The 21,130-nt window shown below is 50.8% G+C and overlaps 1 protein-coding gene across 1 annotated transcript in view; it reads left to right on the top strand.

The window, feature by feature from the left end:
• Positions 1 to 21,130, top strand: part of LOC103606082 (follistatin-related protein 4) — a gene marked incomplete at its 3' end in the record, with an annotated part of 108,789 nt that overhangs the window by 65,265 nt on the left and 22,394 nt on the right. Inside the window, exon 4 of the mRNA XM_008590679.1 lies at positions 9,523 to 9,689. Coding sequence (XP_008588901.1) covers positions 9,523 to 9,689 — 167 coding nt within the window. The remainder of the gene's footprint in view (positions 1 to 9,522; positions 9,690 to 21,130) is intronic.

Here is a 21,130-nt window from a genome sequence, read left to right as displayed (position 1 = left end):
GGTGGCGCTCCCGCCCGAGGGTTCGGATCCCACATACAGACCGGTTCCCGCTCACTGGCTGAGCGAGGCACGGGAGCAACACCGAGGGTTGCAATCCCGTTGCTGGTCCCCGGTCCGGTACGGGGGCAACACTGAGGGTTGCGATCCGTTGCCGGACACGGAAAAAAGACAAAAGACAAAAAAAAAAAAAAAGTTTCCTGACCTGGATGACTTGACCTCTCAAAGGTCCCTTCCACATCTCACCATGATTTCTTCAGTGGAAATACATTAACTTGTATTTCTTTCCCTTCTGGGGGGGTGTATTTGGTGATTAACACCAGCTGCTGTAGAAACCCCCAAATCTCAGTAGTGTAATGCAGTAAAGCTGATTTCTCACCCTCATCAGGTCTGATGGGGTCAGGCAGCTCTCCTCAAACAGCGACAAGGAGGCTGCGTTCTTTGCTCTCACTGAATTCATGACCACGTGGTCTCCACAGGAGGGGAGAAGAGAGCAGATGGTGACTGGATTAGTCAGGGTTCTCCAGAAAAGCAGAACCAATAGGAGATACCCAAACCCCAGTACTTCAAAAAGTCCATGGAAATATTCGGATTACCTTTTGATTCTATTTTTCCATGAACTTTTGAAGTACCTTTGTGTGTGTGTGTGTGTGTGTGTGTGTGTGTGTGTGTGTGTGTGTGTGTGTGTGTGTGTGTGGAGAGAGAGAGATTATGAGGCTGACAAGTCCCAAGATCTGCTATTGGCAAGCTAGAGACCCAGGAGAGCCAAGGGTGTAAGTTCCAGTCTGAAAGTCAGCCGTCTCAAGACCCAGGAAGAGCCAGTGTTTCAGTTCAAGCCCAAAGGCAGGAAAAGACCAATGTCCCAGCTCAAGCAGTTAGGCAGAAGGCGTTCCCTCTTAATCAGCCTTTTTGTTCTATTCAGGTCTTCAACTGATTGGATGAGGCCCACCCACATTAGGGAGGGTTATCTGCTTTACTCATTCCACTGATTCAAACATTAATCTCATCCAGAAACACCCTCACCCTGAATAATGTTTGAACAAATATCTGGGCACCCTGTGGCCCTGGCAAGTTAACATGTGAAATTAAACATCACAATGACATGGGGGTTGTGTGACCAGACATGTTGACCTCCCATTGGTCAGACCCAGTCACATGGCCTCATCCTGTCCCCAAGAGAGGCCAGAAATAGTCTTAGTGGTGTTCAGGAATTGGAAAATGACCAGCATTTGGAAACACACAGTATGGCACCCTCTTTCTGGTTAGGTAAAAGCTGTTTGCGCTTCTCCACTGACTTGTTCAAGAGATTCTGAATCCAACCTTAAAGATCTGTAGGAATTTTTGTAAATTCTGAGTGTTTAGTGTATAGTTATATGAGATAATACATTCTTTTCCCATAAAGTCACCAAAGTAATAGACATTTAGTATACTTTCCTTTTGTAAATATCTTGAGCTGAAGTTTTCATCATCTTCGGGAGTAGACTCCGCAGGGTGTGGGAGACCCACAGGCTGGCCAATCTGACCAAGTCTAACTCAGGTACAAAGATGAGCATGGGTGGGAGAGCTGGTGCAGGGCACCATGACGGCCATGCATCCTTCTGACCAGGAGGCTCTGGGCTTTCCACTTTGGTGTTTACCCCCTGCTCCTTCCAATTGATGTCTCTGCTGCCTCCACACCCTTGCACTCCAGCATGGGTGGGAGAGCTGGTGCAGGGCACCATGACGGCCATGCATCCTTCTGACCAGGAGGCCCTGGGCTTTCCACTTTGGTGTTTACCCCCTGCTCCTTCCAATTGATGTCTCTGCTGCCTCCACACCCTTGCACTCCAGGGCACCCTGGATGGTGGTGTCACAGCTCCTGGGCACTGAACTCTAAATTCCCACTCCTCTGCACCCAACAGTCACATTGAGATTTAGTTTTCACAAAGATGAAAATGTTTATTGGCCAGAGGACACAAAATGGAGTGCCAGAGCTCAGAGGGATACCCAGGTAACCCTGCCACTGCACAGGTCCCTCCTGCAAACAAGGAGAATGCTACACCAGACTGGGGCAACTCGAGAGCAGAACATGGGTCTGCCTTCTGTGTCCACTCGCACGGTGCTCAGCACTGGGCACACAGAGAGGGCTCTACCAAGAGAATGCAGCCAGGTGCTGCAGGAGTCAAGGGCTCTTAACCCAGGGTCTGTGGACAGACATCAGGTCTCTGCTCTTCCTCCCCATTTAACACTTGTCTTTCCTGCTAAGCTGTGAGCTCCAGACTAGCAAGCACTGAGCCTGTTCTGCTTGCCAGTATATTCCCACCATATCCTGGCACATAGTAGGTGTTCAATAAATATTTACCAAATGAGCACTACCCTAATAATTCACTTGTTTAAAACTACTCTTCTGTGTGCTAGGCATTGTACTAAGTGTTAGGGATACAGAACTAATGAAACAGATATGGTTTCTGTCTTTACGCAGCTTACAAAGATGTTTGTTTACACCAGAGAACAGAACCTGGTAACTAACTGTAACAAAGACTGAAGTAACACCAAGCAACCTAAGTCAATTAAAAAAGTAAATTACCCACAGATCTGCAGGTAATTAACTAATAAGTTTATTGCCATCCCCAAAATGAAGCAAGCAAGAGGGAATATGCCAATGGCAGAAAAATTGAATCAGATTACACATGAAGAAACAGGGAATTTTGGACATGTGCAGGTGCTCTCTTGTGTGGCTCTGGAGTAAGTCTGGCTAGTCCAGAGCCACCTGTGCAAGCTGCACACACCCCGGTGCTCAAAACACACGTCAAGATGAAAGACTACAGGAAAACCTACTCCCAGCCTCCCACCTGCAAAGCTTCAGCAGATGCTTTAAAAAAGCCTGAAGCGGCAGCCTCTGACAGAGGGTACAGGGGAGGTAAAAAGCACACCACCTCCCAATCCCACCCTCAGCCCAAGCACTGTCCACCTGGGCAAGCCAAAGCAGCACCCCTTTGTAAACATCAGTTGAAGTCATAGGGTCCAGAAGATGTTGGATGTTGCCTGTCCTCTATTTGGTCAGAAGACGTTGGGCATACACACTCTTCCCCCTTTCTCACCAACTTCACAGTGTGGCTGTGGTCACAGGGGTGAGACCAAATCAGTAGGATTTGTCACATGGTGCCACACCTCCTTCGGTGGCTCGCAGTGTACGTGAAGTGTTCATTCCAGGGAAAGCACATTAATTTACAAAGAGAACAGTGTGAGAGAGCCTGCAGCTACAGAGATGTGTCTAAGCACCTGGCCTGGGGTCTCTCTGCAAATTGCCCTAAGTCACAGGCAGTCCCCTGAGCCTGGGGACCCTTCAAGGCTCAGTCAAAAATATTCATGTGTGGGCAGGTCCGTTGAGCTTTTGACAGGGTCTTTTTGTGGAGAACATCATTTGAAAAATGGCAAATGTCCAGGTAGGAATGTGTTCCATTAGTACATTTCTGACATAAGAAAACTAACACCAACTTGACAAGAATTTGAGAAATTTAATTTCTATTGCTACGCAGCACCAGAATCCAGTCTGAGAGGGTGCTGATGGGTTTATGAGTGTCTCATCGAGTTCAAGTCAGTGTGAGAAATAGCGCCTGAGATTAAGGGAAAGCTGTAACAGGAGCTAAAACCCAGTTCTCCAGCGACTAAAATTTTATGGACTCCTGCTTTCAAGAAAGATGTTTGTTAGCCTGCTTATGTGGGCTTATGAATTCCCTGCAGCCACCCCTTTTCTCCAAGCTCCAAGTGTGCAGGAAGGAAGGTGAGGACTGCTGTTTGCGATACCTTGTGTCTGGAAAACCACAGCGTGCTACTGCTCTAGTTTGGAGGGCCTAAAGAGACGCCTTGGCCTCAAGCCCACCTCCTGTGTGCCAGGCACCATGCAGGGCACCACAGAGCCCAGCAGCCCTGCCTGGGATCCCACTATGGGGCACGCAGCCTAACTAGAGCCTTTGTGCTAATGAATCCTTGCTGACTTTTAAAATCATCGAGGTGTGGCCAGTGCCTCCTCATCCCAGCAGACACAAGGGGAGTAAGAACCCCCCAACTCCCTTGCCATCCTCAAATCCCTACTCGCCAAGCAGCTTTCCAGTGCCAGCTCTGATAGCAGGGGCATCTCTGGGGGCACAGACTTCTGCCCAGCAGTGCCAGACAAGCTCCCCAATGGCTGTTCTGACCCCCAGCCCAGCCCTCTCTTTCCCAAGACACCAGCCTCTTACATAGACACACCCTCATCCCTGATGTGACATCAGCCCCTGGCCAAGCCCTCTCTCACTGTCCCCTTATCACAATCTGAGCATGACCTTGGAAACCTGCCCATGCAGTGGCCAATGGGACCACAGAAGGTCAGTACCCCAGAAGCACCAAGCCACGGCCAGGAGCTAGACAACCCTCGTAGACTTTTCCTCAGGCAGCTGTCTTGGAGGACAGCCTGTGGCTTCTTTATCTTCCTCTCATGTGACTCAGCTCCCTACCAGAACAGGGACCAGGCCTGGGACTTCTCTGGTCCCCTGCCCTGCTGATGTGCCTGTTGCAGAGGTGAGCTTCAGCAGATGTGTAATCACTGAACAAAGATAGAGGACCCTCCCCATTACCACGTGAGGCTCAAGAGGACTGAGGTCCCTTCAGCTGGGCCACACCACCACCACCAACCCCTCCCTGTGAAAGCTGCCCCCATCACTCTGCACAGAAGCGGTGGGGGTGGGGGACAAGCCACAGTACCTAAATCAGGTTTCAGCTCTGAGGATTCTCACTGTCTTCACAGTATGACTCCTCCTGTCTTCCCTGACCATGCACGTTTCCAGGCTTCCAGATGGGGCAGTGATGGGAGGCAAGGAGAAGGGGCCCTCTGCATCCCTAAGGTGGTATGGGGTGTTGATCTGCCCACCACACCCTTTCTGTTGGCCCCACCCCAACCACCCAGTCCTCTTGGCCCAGGCCTAATGAGTCAGTCAATCCTGTGACTGTACAATATTCAGTCCACTTGGCCTCAGTGATTACTTCAGGGAAGAATGCAGGAGCCATGTCTGGCCAAGAGTTTCCCCCATACTTTTCTCCAGGGCCCTCAAGAAAGACTTATTTGTTCCCTGTCTTGGAATCCCACATACAGGGACCATGTGAGTGTGGGGCCACCCCTGGACATCTTGCAACCAAGCAGAGAATGCCACTGTTTAGGGCCCAGCTTTCTGCAGCCTTCTCTGCCCCCCTTAGATTTCCCATTATGGGAAATACACCATCTTCCTTTTTTCTTTCCTAAACTAGTTGAGCATTTCTGAGAGTTTCTGTTACTTAAGCCTTAAAAAGTCCTGAAAAATTCACCAGAACAATCTCTTTCAGTCTTTTTACCTAGTATCTGTCCAAGTGTTTCCTTATATTAAAATGTCAGGATCCAAGAAACATCCCCTGAGGTCATCTCGGAAGTGGGGGCCAAGAACATGAGCTCAGAATGGACACGTAGAAGGTGCTAAGCAGCACATGCCGAGGTCCAAAAATGCAGACGGGACGGGAACCAGCTGGTAGATAATGCTGGAGACAAAGGAGGGGCAAGATCAGGAACTGTTCTGAATTCCACGTGGTAAATCTGTGGGTAATAGGGAGCCACCGATGGCTTTCAAGCAGGGCTGTGATGAACCAGCTGGTAGATAATGCTGGAGACAAAGGAGGGGCAAGATCAGGAACTGTTCTGAATTGCACGTGGTAAATCTGTGGGTAATAGGGAGCCACTGATGGCTTTCAAGCAGGGCTGTGAGCCACCGATGGCTTTCAAGCAGGGCTGTGATGTACCTTGTTCTGCAAGCGATGACAGAGGCAAACTGCAGGGGTGACCACACAGGAGGCTGTTGAGGGGCCCGGGATGGAGATGAGGGGAGGACTCAAGGGTCAGTAGGGAAGCCTCTGTGAGACTTGGGAACCATTGGTGCCTCCACTTGAGGCGTCAATTTTACCATCACGGGCAAGTGGGCAAAGAGCAGAGGCAGATGACACTTGGGGGCAAGGGAAGGCACAGCAGGCAGCAGCTGCAGGACTGAGATGGTTCTGCAGAGACATCCACTTAGAAAAATCTGCTCAGAATCCCAGAACCTAAAAACAAGATGGGCTCCAGAGCCCTCCTATCCCATTCCTCATTTTATCGATGTCTAAACTGAGGTCCAGGGACAGGAAGGGACCTGCCCAAGGCCATTCAGTTTGTCACAGCCAGGCCTGGAGCCCAGCTGTCCTGCCCTGTTCACTCCAGCCCCAGCCCGTGATACTGTCTCATTGCAGGAGGGCTTGTTGAGCAGTAAATAACTTGGAGTGAGTGTGGAAGAGGAGGGTTCAGTAGCCTTAAATCTCTTCAGAATTTTTAAAGGAGCTGGGGAATATTGACACGAATTAAATCCAATAAAACATTCATTTAATTAAACTTTAAATGATCCAAATATTTGCTGTTTGGTTAATGTTTGTGTAGCCGACAGGAGCAGAATTTTGATGGTTCTGTCAGTATTCACGTATTCTAATTTCACGAGTTTTTCCTGTGCGAAGTGCACGTCTTCATACATACAAATAACTAGGAATGCACTTGGAGAGAGTGTGGCAACCGGCACCCCAGCCAGCAGAGGACCAGAGGGACACAGAAGGCTTCCAACTCTCACTTGGGTTTTTTTGCTTGCTTGTTTGTTTGTTTTTAGCCCTGAGGCTCCTCCAGATCTTTTTCTAAAACTGCTTGAAATATATTACTTTGGAGCCACTTGGAGGAGGGGGTTTCTGCATTTCACATAGGTCCTGTATTCCAAATAAGGGCCCCCGGACCGCAGCCTACCAGATGCCTCATTTCCCCATCCCCCACCCACACTCCACCTTTCTATCTACCCAGCCCCCTCTCTTCTTGTTAGGCAGTGGTTCTCAGGCCTCAGGGTACCACAGACCCCCTGGGATGCTCGTTAAAATCTGGATGCCCACCAAAGGGTCTGCACCAGCCTGAGGCAGAGGAACAGGAATTTGTGTTTTGATCACCCACCCCCAGAGATGCGACACAAGTAGCTGGGGAACCACACCTGAGCAGCGGAGCTCTAGGGCCCAGGGGAAACCCTGCCACCTCCAAAAGCCGGTTCATTTTGTACCTAAATGACTTCTTCACATGCCCCACCCCATTGAGAGAAAAATGCAACTAAATTCTCACTCCGTTTTAAAGCTTAGTCCGAGGTGACAGTGTTACCGGTCCACATAAGTAACACTCTGGCAAAGAAAAATGCTTTCTGCCTCCACCTTCCACATGTCCCCAGCTGCTCTCCAGGCTGGCTTAAGTGCACAAGGAAGTGGCAAGGCTGTCCTCTGCTGCCCCTGGCTCCCACTGCCAGGGCCCCATTGTCTGAGGGCACTCAGCTGAGCTCAGCCCTGGCTGTGCTCTTGGTCTAGCCTGGCATATTCCTGGGATCTGGAGTGGGGATGCTCCCCCAGGCTGGCCTCCCATAAACCCCATAGCACGGGGCACCCCTCGAGGCCCAGGGCAGTTCCTTGGGGCCCTGGTCTGCCACAGTGCAGTCCTGGGGTACAGAGGAACAGAGCATCTCACAGCCTGGCCAATGAATGGCCGGGAGCCGAGGGGGCTCTGGCAGGTAAACGCAGTGCCTGGCTCTCCCGCCTCACCCTTCCCACCATCTCTCTTATTCCCGCAACCCCCTGGGAGGAGGAGCAGGCCTTCCATACCCCTTCTTGCTTCTACAGCACAGATCCTCACAGCCTAGGGGAGCCTTGTAGTCACCCAATAAGGAAGGGGTACCTCCTCTACACTGGGGACAGCTCTGGGTTCTGAGTCCTAAAGTCCCGCAGAGTACAATGGGAGCTAAACAATTTTAGCAAATTCTCCCTCCCGCCCCCCTGCCCCAAGCCTGGGTCTTGCTACAGAGAGTCAATGCTTCTTCTCTCCTGCCCTGAGAATAAGCCTCATGACTCAGAGGTGGGCGGGCAGCAAGCAGAACGTGATTTAAGAGGGAACTTGAAATACATCACTATGTTTGTAAAATATTGTGCCGGTTGCGTCTGCATCAATCACTTGGTGCTTCTCTCTTCTCCTGCGGCTCCTTCCGCGAGAGTCACATTTTTCCTGTGTGTGACCACCCCCTCCCCACTGGCCTGCTGGCTCTTTTCCTTCTTATTTCCATTTTCTCCGGTTTTCATCCATCCATCCTACAAGCACTGGTGAAGTACCTAGTGTACAAGGGTACTCCAAAAAATTCATGGGAAGATTCATATTATCTTCGAATTCTATTCTTCCACGAACTTTTTGAAGTAGCCATGTAGATCTTGTTCATTCCCGTGAGCCCAGGGCTGGGCCATGAATGTTTGTGGAGGAGGATGGGCTCTGCTGCCCAGGAGTGACCTTAGGCACCTGCTTCCACTGCTGCTCTCCCTCCCCCCCTACCACCCCCACCCCACACACATGCTGGCAAGAGGGTGTGAACACAGACATGCTGCCTACGGTGGTGTTGCTGCCTGGTCACAGCTCACGAGTGTCCCACTGAGTCACAGAGGTCAGCTCCCAACTCTGTGCTTTGTTCCAGATCTTTTGGGGAACACACCTGTCGGGGCCTCCCGGGCCCCAATATAGTAAGAATGAATAGGACTCTCAACATCCCAGAATAGACACAGACCCCCAGAGCCAGACTGCCTCCCTCAGCTCACGCAGCCCCTGGCAGCTGCCCCACGCCCCCTGAGTGGGCAGGTTTGGGGGAAGAGCAAGAGGGAATCAGTCCTGTCCATCGGCCAGTGACTCTCCCCCAAGCCTGATCACACTCGGGCATTTGAGCAACCTGAGTTTGATTAATTTTTCATAAATCCTGAGAATTTCAAAAAGCCTAGGATTACAGAAAAATATTTCGTACTCTTCCCATTTGCTTGAAGAATGATCAGTCTTAATGCCAGTTATCAAGTGGCAAGTCTTATTAATTTGTACAGCCTGAACTACACTTCAAAAAATTAAAGGCCACAGTGCATGGTCACAGAACAGAAATCCAAATCCAAGTTCAGCAAATCCTCAGGCGGAAACAGACCTTCAAAGGTCAGCCAGTTCATTCCCCAGATTTCAGACAGTACAACCTTTAAATTGCTCCCAGATGGATGAGAAAACTGTCGGCTCACCCAGCAGACCTTGACTGCGCTGAGCAAGGCCCAGACTTCATTAGGTCAGGGAACCAGCAGGCGCCACACACCTGGCTCCCTGGTCTCTGCATAATGGCCCCGGGTCCCTGGCAGCCCATGCGCCAGACTGAACTCACAAATCCATGGCCCAGGTGGCTGCCCTGCACATTATCTATCCTTCCCAACCTGTTTTGACTCACTGAGTCTTTTCAGCATCTGATGTAAGTCGTGGCCCCTCTCCCAGCAAAAGTGTCCATCTGTACATTTAGTCAGCACACTGTAAAACATTTCCAGGGAGGCTTGAAGCCCTCCTGGACCCCTGCCCTTGAGTAAATCGTGGCTGTTGCCTCAAGTTGAGACTCCACCCTCTGGGCCTGTGATTGACTGCCTTCTCCTTTCCCTTTGCAGAGGTGGTTCAGCTCAGCCTCGCCCCTGAGGACAGGGTCATTGTGACCACAGTGACTGTGGGGCTGAGCACAGTGCTGACTTGCGCTGTCCGTGGAGACCTGAGGCCACCAATCGTATGGAAGCGCAATGGGCTCACCCTGAACTTCCTGGACTTGGAAGACATCAATGTAAGTCACCACTGTGGGGCTGAGCACAGTGCTGACTTGCGCTGTCCGTGGAGACCTGAGGCCACCAATCGTCTGGAAGCGCAATGGGCTCACCCTGAACTTCCTGGACTTGGAAGACATCAATGTAAGTCACTTGGAACCCGTTCTGAGCTCAAGTGTAGCTACCAGGAAAAGAAAACTACGCAAGTTGCCTGTGGCCATGGCAGGGCCGTTGCGTTTTAGTTTAACATCCCACATTTGGTGCCTTTCCAGCCTGTTGTCAGCCTGGAGGTATTGGAAAATCTCCAGCATGTGCAGAGAATAGGTGAGTAGTGGCCATCAGCCCGGCAGCCACACCTGGCTAAGGTCAGGGCAGGTGGCCTCTGACCGGGGCCTGCATTAGCCAACGCCTTGGAAGGCCCTGAGAATGGCCATGGAGAGGAGTGGGCTATGTAGGCTTGCTCACATGGCTCAGAGGGATGGACCACAGGCAGACAGAGAGCACAGCCAGGCAGGAGGCCCCAGAGCAGGGGGCCCTGAGGGGGAGACTTTGGACCCTAAAGCTGGGAGGGATGTAGACAGCGGGACATGGGGAAAGGGGTAGCCCCTGAGGAGGGCAGAGGTGAGCCTTTGGGCTGGGTTGGCTGGAGGGAAACCAGGTCAGGACAGAGGGGCCTGTCTCGGGGAACTTCTTTGCCTGCTGAGGGGATGAGGGTTTGGTGGGTTGAGTGGTACTACGTGGAAGAAGAGAGCAGCTGAGCTCACGCAGCTATCATGACCAACGGGGCTACTTCTGTACTCTGAGGGGCCAGGAAGCCTGGGTGGGGTCCCAACATCACCCATAACAGCTTGTGACTTTCAGTAATTTCTTAACCTGCTGATCTTCAATGAATTAATCTATAAGAAAAGCAACACCTCCCTTCTATTGGACTTGAAGAAGTGAAATAATTCAAGTATATTTATTGGTCCAGGTTTGGCACAGGGAGTGATGTGGCTTCCCAGAAGTTCATGTGAGGAAACAGTGACGTCACCCATATAGTGAGCTGCCAGGACAGCTCACAGGTCTTGGGCTATAGTAACAGGAATACAGTTTTCAGGCAGAAAAGGGGGCAGCCCTGGTCTCCTTGGGTCAAGACAGGACAGCTGGTCCCCTGTGGGATGCTTGGCCCAAAGAAGGTAGAGCTATGGGGTGAGTAGTCAGTTCCTAATATCACTAAGGTGGTGGGGTAGGTGCTGGGCAGAGGAAATTGACCTGGTCTTTAGGACCCCATGAGTTAGACTAGCACAAAGAGCCAAGGTGCACCCCAAAAGAAGACAAACTTGGGCTCCTTAGATGGAACACCATTCCGGACATCAAACCTGCCCCACAATGGAGAGAGCCATCTCAGGAGGCAGTGAGCTCCCCATCCCTAGGGGCATGTAAGCTGAAGCACGGACTGTGGTCAACAATGCTGCTAGCCACATGCGGGCAGCTAAGCCATGACCTTGAAGGTCCCTTTCAACTCTGAAACATGGAGAGAGCCATCTCAGGAGGCAGTGAGCTCCCCATCCCTAGGGGCATGTAAGCTGAAGCAGGGACTGTGGTCAACAATGCTGCTAGCCACATGCGGGCAGCTAAGCCATGACCTTGAAGGTCCCTTTCAACTCTGAAACTGCTTTGTGGAGCGAGAGGCCCCGAGAGGCCCAGCATGAAACACTGCAGGAACCACCAAAGTTAGAACTCTGATACTCTCTAGGCTGCTTTGGCTACACCCCTGGAGGTCATGGGGGAAGCAGATGGAAAGAGGGGGCCACTGTTCAGATTCCACCCTGGGCATAGCTGGCTGGTACAGGAGTGCCCTTCCCTCCCCCGCTCCCGTCACACTGGGCAGGATTGTTTCCTTGCAATTTCCCTGCTGTGGTGAGCATAGGCAGTATCCTGCACATCTCCAAATGGCAGCACAGCACAACCCTGGTAGATGCTTGATAGACAGGTGCTTGTGGGCAGAGTGCTTCATCCTCTGAGCCTGAGATGGCCGGGGCTTGCCTGAGACCTTAGCTAGAAAGGGCAGTATCATATTTTTAAAGCCTAGGGTGTGTGTGTGTGTTGGGGTGCACATTTCATGTGTGCAAAAGCTCTCAAGGTGGGCTGTCAGCCTTTAAGCATCTTCAGCCAGTAGTGACTGATTCAGTAGCAGGACAGGTCTGCCTGTGTCTGTCTGAGCATCCATGTACATTACTTGGTGCTCTATTTAAAGACATCAGAAATAAAGGCAGAGGCAGAACCCCTCTTAATGTACTTGCCATTGGTTAATTAAACTACTTTGGGTGTTTTTCCCACTTCTCAAACATGCCTCCAGCACCAACTCAGCTGCATTTCTACTTTTCACAATAAGGTTAGCAATTTGGGTAATTGTGGCTGCAACCAGAGATTAATGGCCCCTCGTTACCTCCCAGGAAACACTTGGGGCTCATGGCCGAGTCGGTAGCCTGCAAATAGGCAGGGCCCCATGCTTCTCAGAACCCCCCATGTGAGGGTGCGGGGCAGCACCAGCCCCACAGGGGTCCTCACCTGATGCATGCAAGCCCACACAGAGCACACACAACACACACATGCCACCCCTCCCCACCTCAGGGAGCGGGCAGCACAGCCTGCTTAGGAAGGGCACCAGCTCCAGGGTCAAAAGGCCTGGGTTTAAGTCTCAGCTCTGCCACTTACTAGTTGAGTAACCTTGACCTCTCTAAGCCTCAGTTTCCTCATCTGTGAAATGGGGATAAATACTAGTATCTGCCTCATAGGGTGATAATGAAGATGAAATGAGAAGATACATGAGAAGTTTTTAGCACATAGTATTCTGTAAATGCTATTATCACTCTCATTTTCATTACTACTATTATTAAAATTATCACTAGTGCTGCTATTAAATAGCATTTTCAACACTGTGCAGCCTGAGTCCCCAACACACAGCCAGCAGCAGCCCCATGAGGCTCCCCAGCCAGGCAGATATGGCCCTGGCATAGCGCTGCTGCTTGTAGTTGGGATGGGCAACACAGTCCACGTCAGCCTTGACTCATCCAGGGAGAGAGACACTGACTGGCCACCTCCAGAAAATCCATAGAGGCCTAGGTAAGCTCTGCCTAAGGAGAAATGGAGATCAGAGTGTCCTTGCATGGGCATTTTCAGGCTGAACATGTGTATGAAGCAACTTTTCAGTGCCTGGCATACAGTAGGTATTCATAAGTGGCAACCCCCCTCTGGGGACATGAGAAGAGCAGCCCTCCAGGAGGAAAGCAGGATTCGCAGGGCATTTTTGAAGCAAGAATTGGTCAGGGGAGGACATCCTTTGATGAAGCAAAGATTCCCGGGTTGATGGGGGCCCCAGGGCCCCTTGGTCCGTAGTCTCAGTGCCCTCTCACGCTGCCACAGGGAGAGATGAAATACGATCACTGGTGGTGTAGTTAGTGACTGGTACCCAAACACTGCTGCAAACAGCAAGCTGATCAGCCTTCAGAACACAGGGTGGGGAGATTCCAGAGCACGAAGAGGTGTGGGCCTCCTTCCTTTGTCATTTGTGTGAGATATCTTGATTGGCAACAAAATATTAATCACTTTTTCACTACTCTCTTAATGAGAAGCTTTCATGGGCAACAAAATATTAATTTGTCTTATCTGTTAAAGAATTCTGTTAATGAATTCAGTCACAGAGCTATTACAGAATGCCATCCTAATGACACATGTAATTAAACTTTTCTGACTTGCAAACATCAAGGATGCCTTGAGCATCAGAATAATATTTGATCAGAAAGTAAATGTACCCCTCTAGCCCGGAGCCAAGTGAGGAGCCACACAGATTCTGCAGCAAGCAGTGTCGCTGTCAGCATCACTTATGAGTCACTGATCGTGTGTGTGCCCATCCAGATGGCGTACATGGGGAATCATCACTTACTAAGTGCTGGAGAGTTGCAAGCCCTGTGCCAGAGCACAGAGCAAAGACACTGACCCCAGCCAGCCTCCTCCAGCAGGGCGAGATATCCACGAACACCTGTTGCTGGGGCAAGAGAAAGGAGCCATTCTGGCTGGGGCTTCAGGGACAGGGATAAGCGAGAGAGGAGTGTGGAGGGACAGGCTGGGGGCAGAATACGACGGGCCTTGAATGTTAACATAGGAGTGTTGGCCGTTCCCCTGTAGATAGTGGGGAGCCCACAGATTTTTGAAGGGGAAGTGACGTGGTCTGATGTGTGTGCTACAAGATCCTGAGCCCCTTCCAGCCTGAGATTAAACATGCATCCAAGGAAGACCCCAAATAACGTGGGACCCAGAAACGAGGGAAGCCCTACTGGTACTCTCAGGGTGTTCCTCCTCTCTGACTTCCCCAGTGGCACATTTGGAGTGGAGCAGTGCCGCAGGCCACAGTGGCTCCAGCCCGAGTTCCCTCTGCATGGCCGTGGCTCAGTTCACAGCCTTCACTTCTCAAGGTTGTCAGCAAGTTGGGCCTGGACCTGGTGCGCCTCCTGAGGATGCCTGAGCCGCTGCTTTACAGGAGACCTCAGCTTCACCCAGCCCAGCTGGCAGGAGGGAAAACGAGACCACCGCTGAGCAGAGACCAGCCCTACAGACTAACAGGGCAACGCCCCCAAAACAGGTGCTCCCCAGCACGGGCAGCAGCCCAGGGAACTGGCAGCAACACTTGGCAGGGGGTCCCTGGATTATGACACCTCCTTCTATTTGATGAGAAATCCAGAGTTTCTGCTCACGCTCGTATTCCGCAGAGCTAAAAATGAGCGGCCTGTAATTTGTTTACTTCCCGGCCAACTGCCAGTTTCTTTGCAGAAGCAGCTGTGGGTCTGGGCGCACTTCAGACCTGTGCCCCCCACACCACAGCCCTCGAGGAACCACAGCCCACTGCTCCCCATCCCAGAAGCTAAGCTGGGGGTGGCCACAGCAGCACCTGAGCTCTGCCTGGCCTGGGCTCAGGCCCAAGAGTGTGCCTGTGTTTGTCTGAGAGAAGAGGAGCCCTCAGCCCCAAGCCCTCCACCATAGAGCCCCCAGACCCCTCCCACTGTGGGCACAAGAAGCCAGTGGTCAGATCCCTCTGGCCTGAGGGCCCTGCTCTGCTAAGATGACACAATGCCATGTGGGGGAGGGGTACGCCACCACACCCAAGGGCCACAACCAGAGCCCATGGGGTGAAGCTTATCCTCAGGGAAAACTCTGACCAGGCACCAGGGCTGTCTTAGGAGGCTGCAAGTTGCCTGTCACTGTAAGTATCCAGTCAGAAAGAGGACTTGGTTATTCTTTAGGGACTCTCCCAACCCTGAGGTCACACAATCCTGTGATAAGGAAGGCACTTTGCAGGCAGGGACCCTGATCCCACATGGACACCTGGCTTTCTCACCCAAACCACAGAGCAGGAGCATACCTCACCCTTCCCTGGTGAGCTCCCCTGCAGCCCCTGTCTCCTGGGGGCTTTGGGGGCAGGGGTGAGGTCCATCTCAGAGGTAGAGCCATATGCTCCTGTCCCTACCCTGACCCCCATACTAGGGGTTGGTGGGAGGGTGGGGGAGGTGCTGCCTCACTTTCTGCAGAAACAGAATGTGCAAACCCGTTCTGGGCCTCAGCCACTGGATCTTCAACCACCCAGACACGCAGCAGCCACTCTGGGTGGGGCGAAGGGACAGGTGACTGTCCCCAAACCCAGTCTGCAAGTCCAACCTCAGCAATGTCACCTTCCCTCCCCCTCATAACTGTCTTCCTCACTGCTCCTCATGGTCCTGAGGGTCAGGGGACCTGCCCAGGAGGGGGCAGAAGCAGGGACAGGACATCCCAAAAGCCACAAATAATAGCTGGCCAGCTGAATCTTTGCTAGTTGTTGCTGGTGCTTGTGTCGCTAACACTATGCAGCCCCACGTGGATGCCAGGTTCTGTGCCAGTCAGCCCACAAGCATCCTTACCATGCCTCCATGAGGAAATTGGGCTTACTTAACTTGAAAGCATCAAGGAACTTGCCCACGGGCCTGCAGCCAGACTACACACCCAGCCAGAGCTCTCTGGGGACATAGTACCTCGCACCCACCATTGCCAAGGCTTCGCGCTGGGACCAGCTACACCTGCCTCCTGCCAAACCAGCCACAGTTCGCAGGCCGCAGGGCAATGCAGCCGCTTGGAAGTGGGGCCATGTGTAGGGCGTTCCAGTTCTCATCAGCTGCTGGCTCTGGCCCCAGCAAGGAAGGGGAGCAGCACACTCTGAGACCAGCACGAGGAATTGTTTGGCCAGGATATTCTCAGGGAGAGGAAACATTTTTCTATTGTATTTTTTATTTCTTTATTTTGTATTTCTTTTTTTAAAAAGCCTACAACAAACTCAGTATATTTCAAATGACTTGAAAGAGCCACTGTTTTTTGGGTTTTGGTTTTTTTTAACTGAATCTCGCTATTTGGGGCTTTCTAATGTCGGCAGGCAGAGTACAGTGATAAAAGCAGCAAAACAAAACCCATTAGAAGAAAGTATTTGTGACAGTGTTTGAAGGATGTGTTAAAAGGTTCACTTTTTTCCCATGCCTAAATGGTGTAAAACCGAGAACAAAAAATTCTAATGAAGCATATGCTCTCGGTTAGCTCTTCTTTGGAAGTGAGTTATTAAAAAGACCAAAAGAAAATGATTTAGGAGCTCATGACTCATTTAATTTTTATTGTCTTTATATGAACCAGTCATGAATCCATTGTAAAAAGATGAGAGGCGTTTGATTAGCATGGAGAGCTGCTTGCAACATGATAGACAGTGGTTGTAGGTTCTGCATTAAAATAATATCATTAAATGCTTGGGTACATTTTGTTTTAAAATCTTGGAAAACACTACACTTGAAACATTTAAAGACTTTGGCCAGTTCTCTCCAGCTTGTGTTGAAAACCCTGGTTGCACCTGAACATTCGGTTCTCTTGAGCTATGGATGAGTTCAAATGGCTAAGAATGTTGTCAGGAGCTCTCCAAGAGGTGGGGGCCTGGGCCTGTGGCACACCAGCCTGTGGAACTCTCGGGATGGCTCTGCCCCCCCAGTACCTCCTCTGGCCTTAGCTTTCTCAGCGGCTTCCTCAAAGGCACCCCTTTCCCCTCTTAGTATTTGCTTCAGGGATTGACTTATGCTCAGTGATCACTTCTGGCCCCATCTCCAAGGTACAGTGTCCCTTACAAAGGTCCTGATTCAGCTTCTGGACCCCAAACACAGAGCCCAGGAACTCTCCACAGAGCCTCTCTCTCTGAGCCTCACTACCCCCCTACAGAGGCCCAGCCAGTGGAGGAGGCCAATCAATGTCTCTCTTGGCCATCACAGACTGGAGCCCAACCCTCCAAAGGGCACTCTCCCCCTGAGCAAGGAGAAGGGAGTCACCAGGAGGCCCTGCAGCCCCTGAGCCATGCCCATGCTCCTGCTCTGCCCAGACACCCCCCAAGCAGCGGGGCTCATATTCAGCCTGTTTTCAGGCTTTGTCTGCTGCAAACAATTCTGCAGCAAACATCCTTATACACATCTCTTTGCATAGTTTTGTAAAGTAATCTGCAAGATAAGTTCTTAGAAGTAGCACATTTTTAGTTTTGATGGATATTGCTAAATCTCACTCCAAAAAGGTTGCACCAATTTACACCCTCTCCAACAGTATATAAGAGTTTTAAACACCATGTCAGGAGAAAATTCCTGATTGAATATCTTCTTGGTCCCTGAAATGAGCCGTAGAAGGAAATTTATTCAAATCCTCCCTGGGGTGTTTCAAGGACAGTAATTTGCTGTCATGGCTGCAAGCCTGGTCCAGGTTAGAGTCAGGAGCTGGCACCCTCAGCATGGCCTTCTCAGCCAAGGGCCCCCCAGGGGAGATTTGCAGGTTTCCAAAGGAAAGCAGCATGTTCAAGGCAGTCTGGAACTGAGTCCAGTCTGATGCCTGAGTCCCTCCCTGCCCCAGCTGGACACACCAGCTGACTGGCCAAGGATCCAAAGCCCCATTCAGGGAATCAGGCCCATACTGCACCAGAAGACCCTATCAGCTGCCACCCATACCAAATGACACTCTGGAGTCCTGGCCAGTCAGGAGGTATCCGCCCTCTGGCCTCTGAGGATGGACAGGCTGAGTGCCCAGAGCAATGTCTCTGATGTGAGCCTTCCGTTGCAAGTGTCTGGATACCTGTATGCACCCAGATGCTCAAGTTCATCCATAGGTGTGAAATTTCAGCATCCACACAGCTGGGTCAGAACCTCCTGTTTGAGTTTTAGAGGAAACAGTGAAGTTAGAGAGAACAATTCACACAAAATTGCCCTGACTTCTGACATCAGTTGCAAGTCGGTGGGAGTCCCCCAAACTACCCTTCGGTTCAATAATTTGCTGGAAGGATTTACAGATTCACTTAAAGCTGTTATCCTCATAGTTACAGTTCATTGCAAGAAGGAGTAGATTAAAATCAGCCAAGGGAGGAAGGCCACAGGGCAGGTCCAGGAGGTGTCCAAATGTGGAGCTTCTATTGTCCTCTCCCACTGGAGGCAGGGACATGTTACTTTCCCAGCATCAATGTGTGACAATATGCATAGACTATTGCCAACCAGGGCAGCTCATCCAAGCATCAGTGTCCAGAGTTTTTACTGGAGTTCAATCACATACTGCCCACATAGCTGACCTTAGTCTCCAGTCCCTCAAGAGGCAGAACTGACATCACAGGGCCCAAAGACCCCAGGGAAACATGGAGACTACTGTGAAGCAGCACATTCCCAGGCCTAAAGATCACCTCCTAGTAGCTAAGGGCAAAGGCTGAACCTCTCTTTGGGTAATGTTAATTCTTCACCATCCTTCCTTTCAGGCTCCCCAAGAGCTGGCTAACACATCTTCATCCATTCACCAAATATCAGTTGAGCCCATATGCACATGGCATCATGCCACACAAGAGCTGGCTAACACATCTTCATCCATTCACCAAATATCAGTTGAGCCCATATGCACATGGCATCATGCAAGGAAGGAGACCTGGGGACAGTGTAGTGATGCACAGAGAATTGAGGTGCCTCCCTGTGGCACTCACAGACATAGGGAGAGACTGGCCGCATAGACCAGCAGAGGCCTTGAGGTCCTGGGGACCCAGGAGCCCTTCCCACAGTGGCTTCCCTCAGCCTCTGACTCCCTCTTCAGGTCCCTCTTCTGGGCTGGGAAGGAGCACAGATCCACTCCAGGTTGCTTACACTAAGGGTGGCTGTCCACAGCAGCCCTCCCCTGGGGACTCAGGTGGCTACTTAGGGATTGCGTCAGGTTGCAGAAACTTCTTTTTTAAAAGGACTCTGAGCAAGAGAACTGGTTCTACTGGTCCTTGCAGGGCAGCAAGTCTGTCCTCCGAGGCGCTGGAAGGAAGCAAACTGCACAGGAACCCCAATGTCAGCCAGGGTGGTCAGCCATAGACAGCTGGTGGGTTTGCCCATGTGCACACATGTGTGCACATGCATGTTCATTGCATGTGTCCATGGGGATGCTTGCCCATGCTCACCTGTGCCTGCATTGCGTCCTGTGTGCTCTGGATAACCAACAGTAGTGCTCATGTGAGTGTGGACGTCCTCTGAGGACTGGCTGTTGCCGAGGCACTGCATGTCACCCAGTGTTTGGGTCCACATATTCAACTGTTTGTGCAGGTGGGATGCTGGGGTTAGTGACAGTCCAGGGGCTGGAATCAGACCAGTGTGGACGGAGAAACCCCCTTTATTCCTTCCTCCCCAAAGAGATCCAGGGATGCTCCTGAGAAGAACAAAGCTGGAAAAGCTCTGAATAAATGTTTCTAAACTGAGTTCTAACTTGTAACATTGACAGTCTCGTCAACCTAAACTCTCATATCACTCTGGAGTCCTTGTGTTTAACATTTAGTCACTAAACATTTGGCGCCAATGGCTCATTTTCGTATTACTTCTACCCGACTCTCACGGATCACTATGACAACATCCCCCATCTTATCTCTGCTTAACTATTGCTTAATACCTTAGTACCAATTAATTACTTTCTTTACTAAGGGCAGATAGTTAGAAAATAGCTTTCTAAAAGGCGAAAACCACATCTTTAAGTAAAATTGTCTCTTTTTGCAAAAACGGATGTGCATCGATACAAAGAATGGTCTAATCTGGCTTCTGTTTTTTTCTGGAAGAAACCTTGATTTTACTAATACATTCCTCTGCATCAGAGGAAAAAAAGGCCATCCATAAAAAGACAATTACAGAGATGCAATCAAGCATTGACAGCAGTATTCAGACACATCTCAAAGAACATTCAGGAGAGGAAGGATTGCAGGTTTAGTTTTATAGAGCTACTTATAAATCAATTTTTAAAGTAATTTTCTCACATCCAATGAGGTAAATTTGATTTCTGTAGCCAGTATTCATATCCAGAAAACAATATGCTCTTTGTTCTGTAATTATATAATGCCTGTTGTTCTAGCCCAGAGACATCATTTTATTTATTACAGAGTCATTTTCTCCCCAGGTCCTAAACTACAGGTTAGTAGTGCATTAGGTGCTTACAGAAGAGCCACAACACATGCAGCAGCCCCTCATGTCCTCAAATTGCTGAGCACACCCCTCAGCACTTGAGTGATTACCCAAGAGTTATGTCTGTGCTCCCGGGGAACAGCAGCTTGTACTTGGCAAGCAAGGAAAAGCAGCCGGAGAGGTTAACTGACTGTTAGGGCACACCAAAAGTCATCGGTCCAGTCTGGGATTCCATGCATGGGCATTTCCATCTCTGCCTGCCACTCTGAGTTGAGCCTTCCTTCGGTGATTCCAGTGTGCCCTGGCCTGAGGACTGCAAAGAGGCAGGAGTCCCTCCAAGGGCTGCAGTATGGAGAAAGAGACAGGGTGGGAGGCAGGGAACAAGACTTGAGACCAGTCCTCTGCCTTTTCCACCAGCCACCTCATTTTGACTCCAAGCGACTAGGCAACATTTGGGTAGATGGTGAGGCAGGTAGTGGGCACCTCAGTTGTCAAACCCAAAGAACCAGAACCAGATATGGTTCCTGCAGAAAGCCTAGCTCAGTGCCTTATACAGTCCCTTCAACAAATATTTACTGAGGGCCTACTATGTGCTGGGCACTGGGGACACAGCAGTGAACACAGAGCACAGGAATCCCTGCACTCCCCCCATGGAGCTCATGTTCTAGTGGGGAAACAGACAGCAGCATGGTAAATACACAAAACAGTGCGCTGAGTGGCAGCAAGTGCCCTGGAGAGAAAGTGAGGGGCAGAGGGGGCAGGTTGGGGGTGGAGGTTACAGATGGGGCCCTCAGATAAGATTTGAGCAGACTTGGAGGAGAGGGAGACAGACAGATAGATTGTCTTTGGGGAAGAGGGGGCAGAAAGTGGCCAGTTCCTGGAGGGGGAGGCCAGGCACATTAGAGCAGCAAGGGGAGAGGGGGAAGAGATGGGGTCTGAGGGGGGGGGCTGGGTCAAATCATTCCCATAGCTTGAGGGCTAGGGCC

Source organism: Galeopterus variegatus, unplaced genomic scaffold (assembly GCF_000696425.1).
Source record: "Galeopterus variegatus unplaced genomic scaffold, G_variegatus-3.0.2 Scaffold6271, whole genome shotgun sequence".
NCBI lineage: Eukaryota > Metazoa > Chordata > Mammalia > Dermoptera > Cynocephalidae > Galeopterus > Galeopterus variegatus.
This window is presented reverse-complemented; position numbering and strand designations above follow the sequence as displayed.